General features: G+C 40.4%; 1 protein-coding gene across 1 annotated transcript; it reads left to right on the top strand.

Moving 5' to 3' along the window:
- The first annotated feature begins 3,895 nt into the window (after window positions 1-3,895).
- Window positions 3,896-4,402, top strand: LOC122414828 (sentrin-specific protease 1-like). The gene has a single exon (XM_043426424.1). It carries the CDS (start codon window positions 3,896-3,898, stop codon window positions 4,400-4,402), a length of 507 nt encoding a protein of 168 aa, XP_043282359.1.
- Window positions 4,403-9,227: the final 4,825 nt, after the last annotated feature.

The raw sequence follows: 9,227 nt of genomic DNA, 5'->3' as shown, positions 1-9,227 counted from the left end.
CTAAATTCTTTCGGGAAGAAGTAGAGTTTCTAGGTCACATCTTGACAACTAAGGGTATAAAGCCACAACCAGAAAAGATTCAAGCAATTCATGATTTCCCTGCACCTAGAAATTTGAAACAGTTGAGAGGGTTTTTGGGATTAATCAATTATTATACTAAATTCACAAAAAAACATGCAGAGGAAACAATCCCGCTTTTGAAATTACTGAAGAAGGAAACAAAATGGCGGTGGGAAGAACCAGAGAAAATTGCTTTCCAAAGAATTAAAGATTTATTCGTAAATGACGTTCTTTTACAACATCCAGACCCAGAAAAGGGATTCATTTTACAGACTGACGCAAGTAGCTATGTTTTGGGGGGCACCCTAGCTCAAAAAGATGAAAATGGCGATTTGGGAGTGATAATGTTTGCCAGTAGAACACTGAAAGGGGCCGAGCTAGCTTACACTACCACCGAAAAAGAATTGTTAGCAATTGTGTGGTCCTTGAAGAAATTTAGAACGTATTTACTTGGGGCAAAAATTGACGTCATTACAGACCATCGAGCCATCACATTTTTAAAAAATTGTCAGTTATTAAACGAGAGACTAACTCGATGGATTTTAGCGATTCAAGACTACAATATCGAATTCGAATTTTGTCCCGGGGAGAGAAACGTAGTGGCCGATGTGTTAAGCAGATTAAATCCACCAGATACTGGGGGGCGAAAGGGCAAGGAGATAGTGATCAGCACAATGTTAGCGATCAAACCATCGAAGGAATTGGAACAAATGATTAAACAAATAGGAGTTTGGCAGGAAAGGGAAGACAGGATTAGGGAAATCAGAGAAGGATTGGAAAATAACAACAACGATAAATATCAAATCAAAAATAATATTTTATTAAAAGCAATAAATCCCGAGTCCTGGAAAATTGTTCTGCCAAGAGAGATCCTCCATCCTCTGGTATCTGAAACACATCAAATGTATGGTCATGTAGGAGCTAAAAAAATATGGAAAATAATTACAGAAGATTTTACTTACCCGAGACTGTACCACTCTATCAGACAGATTCTTGCTTCTTGCGATTCTTGCCAAAGAAATAAAGTCCCAAACCAGCATTCATATGCGGCACAGCAGAATATCGTTCCGGAGGGACCGGGAGATATTGTTTCAATTGATTTTTTTGGTCCTTTACCCGTGACGAAAGGAGGAATGAAACACATCCTCGTCACAATTGATGCTTTTTCCAAATTTGTTGTTTTATATCCCTTAAAAGCGGCAACAGCGCCAGCAACAATTAACAAAATCTTTAACCATTACATTCCCGAGTTCGGTAAACCAAAAAAGCTTCAATTTGACCATGGCACGCAATTTACTTCGCGATTATGGTTAGGGAAATTAGCTAGCGAAGGAATTCAGCCAGTTTTCTCTTCTATTAGGCATCCGCAAGGAAACATAGTAGAGAGAGTCAATCGAGAGATCGGTAGATTTTTTCGAACATTTCTAACCGATAAACACACCGACTGGCTGAAATGGGTTAAGGTTATCGAGGACTGTATGAATGAAACACACCACGAAACAACCGAAATGACGCCCATTGAAATACAGAAAAATGTTAAGCCTCAAAGAATCTGGAGGAATTGGATTAAAATAGAGAGAGATGAGGAATTAGATGAGGAAGAAGGGATCGAAGCCAAACTGATGCTTGCTAGAAATAGGATAGAGAGAAAAGGTAGAGAAAGAGCTAGAAAGTTTGATTCAAAACACAAATTAATGCAATTTAATGTAGGAGATTTAGTTTTGGCCAAAGCGTGCAACGTTAGCGACCCTGTAAATAAAAAAATGGCCAAATTCTTCTCGATTTACGAGGGGCCATATAGAATTAAAAAGCGAATAGCCACCGCAACATTTATTCTTGAAAATCCGGAGACCGAGATGGAGAGAGGCATGTACCACGCCGCAAATCTGAAAAAATACAAAAATTGATCAAAAACACGAATTACAAATTAAATTACCAGGATGTATTGTTCTAAGCTATATAACTTACCTTTGTTTATTACTTCCAAACGTATCCGCTGAAAAAAGATTTCAAATTAATAAATAATGAATAATTTCACAGTCAGAGTGACGTAACACTCATACTCACCTGTTGAATCCATAATTCTTCTACGGGACGACCTAAAACACATAAAAACAGTAGAAAAACACAAAAAAATAAATAAAATAGAAAAGAAAAGAGAAAACTATATGTTTATTACTATTTTTATAAATAATAACAATTTTGTATTCAAAAATTCCATTTCCGATAATGAAAATGTTGATTGTTTAAAAGTTACTAGCGAGAATACAGATTTATTACACTTAAACACTTCAAATGTCGAAAAACGAATTTACGATAGTCAAATTTTTGAAAAATTGGAAGTTATGTACAAAACAAGCAGTGTCATGCTTCATCTCACTCTAGGGATACACTAGATCACGAAAAACATATTTCCGATAGTAAAAATATTAATATTTACGAAGATAATCATTCAAAAGGGTTAATTAGTCATCATTATGGTTTAATTAAACGAGTTATGACTCAAAAAACTGTTAAAACAGTCAAGAACACAATTTTCTGAATTCTGGTAACGTCGCGCTTCTGTAGCGGCAAACTTCAGACGGTACCCGTAGCTATGACTCTAAACTTTAGTTCCCGAGTAATCCGCACGCGACAAGTGGCGCTGGAAGCAGCCGAATTCGCGTAGCAACGGCGAATTTAAACAACAACGGTTGACGGGTACTTGACCTCACTCAACAACGAACTCTCGTTCGAAACAGACCGCTCTGTGAACGATTTAAAAATTCGAAGGTTTCAGATCGAATATGGAGGCGAAAAGAGGTAACGCGATATTTATGTAGGCATGCAACGAATGTGACAATGTTTGAAAGGGGAAGTAACGTCAAATAAAATGAAATAAAATAAAATTTTGATATAGGAAAGATGAAAGACGCATCTACACAAACTGAAGTTAAGAAATTGAACTTTACGCAACAGACGGATGGAAAAGAGGGTGAATGGATAGACGAAGAATTTCCTGTGTGCGGAAAGATAAATAATGAGATGAATCAGTGCAGGAAGGCGAGTTGTGTACCTATCATAAACCGAGAGATTTGTAAGAAAGATACGCAAAACAAGGACTCTCAAACGGGGGAAGGAACAAGAAACAAAGCTGTGCAAACGACCTGGATAATTAATAAAATAGAGATAGGAGAGAACAGGAAATCAAACAAGGAAAGGGTATTGCTTTTTATAGCAATGAATCAGTGTCTCTCAAGAATGTCGAGGGAATTTGAAGTCCCTCCATTGATATCACCAATTAAAGAAAACAGCCAACATAAAGTAGGGGAGGAAAACGAGGAGTGGAAGAATTGGAAGGTGGGGGAATTTCGGTGGGAGCTCGAAAAGGAGAATAAAGAAAAAAATAACAATCAGCAAATAAGCAGCGAAAAAAAAGGAAAAATGAGAACACCAGTGTGGTGGACGTAAAAGGGAAAGGAGAAAAAGGAGAGGATCAGCAAACGAACAACGAAAAGAAGAGGAAAATAAATAATGAAAATGACAAAATTGATGTAGGGAACGTTCAAAAACAGAGTAAAGAAGAAAATAAAGAAAATCAGCAAGTCAACAACGAGGAGAATGGAAAAGCAGGTCAAACGAAACAACGCGACGAGAAGAAAGAAAAGGAAGCATTGAAGGAACGACGCGACGAGGAGAAAGAGAAGAAAGAAACGGAGAAATATCTTTCGAAAGAAATGAAGAAATGGCTTTTTTTTATGTGGAAGAGAGAGATTTGGATACTTTAAATGAAAGAAATTGGCTAAACGATGAAATTATTAATGCGTACTTTGAATTGATAGCAATAAGAGGTAACATGGGTCAAGAGAAGTATCCCAAGACTCATGCGATGAATTCATTTTTCTTTACACGAGTACACCTGAACGGGCATGACACCGTAAAAAGATGGACCAAGAAAATCGACATTTTCCTTTTTGATTTGATTTTAGTGCCAGTCCATTTAGGCAACCATTGGTGCCTCATTGTCATAAGAATGAACGAAAAAGAAATTCATTACTATGACAGTTTGAAGGGAGACAGGACAAGGTATCTCGACTCTATGTTGAAATATTTGGTCGCGGAGGCAAAGGAAAAAAAAAGGAAGGAGATAATCCCACAGGAGTGGAAGCTTACTATTAAGAAAGAAATCCCTGTTCAAGAAAATAATTACGATTGCGGGGTTTTTGTATGTACTTACGCGGAACATATCACGGCAGATCGCATAATGAAATTCTCCCAAAAAGAAATGGCCAATTTAAGAATAAAAATTAAAGGCGAACTTAAAGAGGGTAAATTGAGAGAAGCCGGAGAAACAATGGGTTAGGTGGATTTGTTTTTTTTTTTTTTGTTTATTGTATTAAGAGTTTGTCATCATTGATTATTGGCACCTATCGTTACAATTGTAAATAAGATTAATTAAATTGTTAGTTCGAGAAAATAAACAGATAGAAATTGTTGTGCGAGCAGAAAGGTATTCATGAGTTTGTGTCTCCTGTGTCATGTTGATTTTTTTGTCCCTAAAAAAAAAAAAAGAAAAATAATAAAAAAAAAAAAAAAGAGGAATCAATTAATAAAATAGATAATGAATCATGAAAAATTACTTACCGATAAGGCCGATGTCCTGGAGCCCGTGAACCTGCAAAAACAAAAATGATTAGAAAATAGTTAAAATAGCTATAGAATGAAAAGAATACTTACTCACCTGAAAGGATTACTCCGAAACCGCTGAAAAACATAAAAAAAAAAAAAAAAAAAAAAAAAAAGAGAGAAAAGAAATGAAATAAAGGGAAATGGGGTGAAACGAATCAATGAAAAAAAACGAGATTAGGGACAAAAAGAATTAAGGGAGTACGAAGAGTATGGAAATGGAGTAGAATAGGGGGTAGGAAATTTTAGAGCGGGGTAGGAAGGATAAGTAAATTAATGAAAGGGAAAGAACCTGAAAATCAAAGAAAAAGAATTGAAGAACAATAAACCTGAAAATAAAAGAACATAACCAGTAAAATAAAATAAACCTGAAAATAAAAGAACATAACCAGTAAAATAAAATAAACCTGAAAAACAAAAGAACATAACCTGTAAAATAAAATAACCTATAAATAAAAGAAAACCTGAAAATAAAAAGAAAGGGGGGGGATAAAAACAATAAAGGGAGTGAAATAGACGAATAAAGAGGGAGTGGGAGTAATAGGAGATAAAAGGGACGAATAATAAGGCTACGAGTGAAAGAGGGGGAAAATATGAACTAATGGAAAAACAAAAATAATAAAAGTGGGGTAAAATGGGCGAATGAAGTGCGAGAAGGAACTGAGAAAGATAAAGTGGGGTAAAATGGACAGAAGTAGAGAAGTGGGGGAAAGTGAAAGGAGTGGGGATAGAGAAAGAGTATAAAAGTCGGAGCAGCGGGCTCCGGAGCGTCATTTGAGCCTCAGTCAAGCTTCAAACAACACCGGGAGCTACCCAAGCGATTGGACGACATCGGGAGCTCTACCTCGTTATTCAAAGCGACTTTGATAATCTAAATCTCTACAACTACCAAGATGCGAATCGACCCAGTCATTCCAGGAGTTTCAACGCCTTCTCCATGGCCAGCGACCTGGGAAGGAAGCTTCGAGGTCATCATACTGGAGTTCCTTAACCCAACAAATTTTTCCTACACAACTCTAACAAAATTTGAAGAGCTGTGTGCTGTGACGTGACATTTTGCCCCGCCACTCGTACGAATTGTGTCGACCAGTGGACCGGGTTTACGGCCCATTTTCCACGACTTTTCGACTCGTCGGGTGTTGGTCGGAGCCGGACTCATTATTGCGTAATTATTGTATTAAGTTCGAAAAACCGCCTACATTACCGATTTGAGAGATTTTAGTTAGTTTTAGCTACCTGTTACCTACGTGGCGGGAAGAGAGAGAATTTCGTTGTCTATTTTTGAGTTTAATCTGACGTTTATTTACAGAGAATTTCGTTGTCTATTTTTGGATTTAATCTGACGTTTATTTAAAGTAAAATTTCATTGTCGTTTTGGGATATTTGGTGTCGCCTTCGCGACTGGGTGCGAACCGTCTTTTATTGTGACGATGCTTTGCTGTTGTTCGACCCGATCTCGTTCGCGAAAAACACCCTCCCACACCGTCTTCGAGTTACGAGCATCATTCTCGACCAGTGGACGGCTGAGAGGACACGCTGGCATAGGCCATTCGTTGAACGCCGCCCGTGCCTCTCCCGCTGCAGTAACCGAGAGTTACACCGTCCGCTACACCGTAAATTCGGGTGCCACGGTCCGTGCGATACGGCGCCTCGTCAGGTGGGATTCGGGGGAGTTTTCTGGAGCCAAGGTGCTGTTTTGCCTGGTGGTTTTTGTCGTGGGCCCACCATGACTTCTAGACGTCCGAAGTCATGAGGGAGGCCTCCCCTCGGTCCTTCAGAGCTGCCCGCCGGATCCCCAAGAGGAAAGGCACTCGAATCACGGCAATTAAGTCGGGAGGAATGTTTCAAACGGACGGGAGAGGTAAGAGCAACAGGGAGGCAAATTACCGACGTGGCGCTTCTTAATTTGAAGTCCCGCGAAAGCGTGAACTATGAGCCTATGCTCTGGCTCGCGCCTAGCGTGTGAGCGCTGCGGTTCGCGGGCCTAGTGGTGGGGATGGCGCCGAATATTGAGGACCACTCGTTCGCACAATTAGTCTTGTTCCGATCACCTCACCGGCGAGTCAGAAGCCCGAGTCTGCAGTCATCTAGGTCTCTTTTGTCTTTTCTTCGAGTGCGACGAGTGATCTCCTCGGTAAGCCCACTACTCTTTCTCCCCGGGTTCTTTGGTAGAATTGAGCGTATTGTTTCGGAATTCAGTTCCGGTTTTCTTTGAGTTTGGTTGCCTGGTGGCCTTTTCTTTGAGGGAGATCTGTGTGGCAAAGTAGCGAGCGAGATTGCGGCCGCTACTTCCCAATCTCCATTATTTTTCGTGTAGTTTATTGAGACGCTCAACTCTATCAGAGGATTCACTCTTAATCTGGTTCAATGCATTATTATCTGATTTCGAAGATAGTCTGAACGATTATTCGTTCGAGTTTTGATAAAGCGCTGAATATTACGCGCAGTACAGTTTGAGTTCTCTTTTGTCTCTCTCTCCCTGCACATGTCGAGAGCCCTAGCGAGCGCGCTAGCCGTGCGATGTTTTCGTTGTGTCTCTCTCTTTCTCATTGTCGCGTTCGGGATGTACGGCGGTTATTCAAGGCATTATTTTTCAGTATTTTTCTCCCGTTTCTTTTATATTGCGCATTCTTTCGTACCTGCTATTGCGTTATTGCTTGTCTCACGATCGGCGTGTTTTCTGTTACCTCTTTTGAAGTACTCTATTGTAAAATTGCGATATTCTCCGTCGTCGATCATAATTTCGCCTATCTTTTGTCTTTCGCGTTGCGTTCGTGCATTGTCCCAAAATCGCGGACTTCTATCTTTTGTGATTCCTGTCGCCGTGTGGTAGGTTAGCTCGCGGATGAACTACTGGGTAGTAAATTACCAGGTGTCGATTACCTTTTGCCTTTGCGCTACTTACGACACCCGCGTAATCTACCTGGAATTGTCTCGCCGTGGTCACTTTGTTGCCTACCCTGCCTTAGTGACCAATGCGTTACAATTTCCGCCATAGCAGTTACCTATTACCTATTACCTATTGCCTGTAGTTACCTTGCGAACTGGGGTAGGTCGTTGGCGACGTTTAGTTACCTACTTGTGAACAGGGCCAACGCGACGGCGAATTAAAATTACTATTTCTCCAAATTATTATCTTGTTCCGTTTAACTGGCGAACCTAAACTATCGTTTCCTAAAATATTATTTTGTTGAACATTAATTGGCGATCTCGTATTTCTCTCCTGTATAATTTGTTTTCCGCTAAAAATTGTGAATAAATGACGCATACTGTTTCGAATGTTATATTTTGTTGTGGGCTATTTCTTTTGTGTTTCGTGACCGCTACTTTGGCCCCAAGGATCCCCCCCTCTACCTTTTGTATCTCAGATGAGCTGAGTAGTCGGACCGTCCTCGGTCACTCGCTCCCCTCGTGCACTCTAGACTTTAATTTTGCGTTGCGTTACCATCACGAGAATTGACGAAAATCAAGTCGATTAATTCGACGGTACTTGGTACCTGGCGCCCAGTTCATTCTCGTAGCCGGAGAGCAGCGCGAGGCGAGGTGAGTGAGCCGAGAAGGGACAGATCGTACCTTCCCGGGAAAATCTTGTTACAGTGCATTCGAGGAGCAGTTATTCATCGACATCGCAGAAAGAAACCACTATCCAAGGGTTCATGCTTCCATCGACCGAATATACGCGGTCGTCAGTCAAGAAACGGCCTACAGAGGGAAATTGGTCGACGTGGAAGATGGAGAAGCTACCTTACTGCTTATCGATAGAGGGGTCACACTCATGCATCCGGTTCATGAGCTACAAAATCTACCGTATCAGTACGTGAACGTGCCATCTTTTTGCACAAAAGCATTCATCTCGGGAATCAAGCCATTTTATGGAGACAAATGGGAAATGACCTGCAGCCTCCACTACCAACGGAAACTGGTTGATCGGAAATCTAGAATCACCATCGTCAGCGATCATCCTACAAAAGAGGGCCACGAAGTTCACCTTTTCATAACACCTCAACGGGTCAATCTGGGAGAAAGCTTGGTCAGGCACCAATATGCCCTACCTGGCGAATATCAATTCAGCCTTTGTGACGACGTAAAGTGTGCGACGCCTGAAGAAATACAAAGATTGGCGAGTGGAGAGCAACTACAGGAGCCTTTTAATCCCATTGAGGCAGAGCTGAGACAACTAGAACATCTGCGACTCCTAGATTTGGAGGAAGAGCAAATGAACGAGGTCAATCAACTCCGCTGATGGAAGAAAGCTGAAAAACATCAAGATCATCGAGAAACCTGTAAATCATCATCTTCAAGACATCATCGCCCTGTCCTCCCTTTATCCCCGAGTCAAAATTGCATTTTTAAATTGTCTACGGTCCCAATCCCATCTCCGGTTTTCGAGAATTTGAATTTCTGTATTTTTTCTTTTTGTTTTGACTCCTTAAATGAGGTTTTGAGAACAAAAAGCATCATTTCAAAGATCTTTTTGTTCTGGGGGGCATTTGAGACGTAAC

This window comes from Venturia canescens, chromosome 8 (assembly GCF_019457755.1).
Source record: "Venturia canescens isolate UGA chromosome 8, ASM1945775v1, whole genome shotgun sequence".
NCBI lineage: Eukaryota > Metazoa > Arthropoda > Insecta > Hymenoptera > Ichneumonidae > Venturia > Venturia canescens.
The sequence above is the reverse complement of the archived record's forward strand: the minus strand, read 5'-3'. Positions and strand labels throughout refer to the sequence as shown.

Excerpts from the sequence above, each read along its gene's own strand:
- LOC122414828 (XM_043426424.1), top strand. The coding sequence starts at position 3,896 with ATGGGTCAAGAGAAGTATCCCAAGACTCATGCGATGAATTCATTTTTC.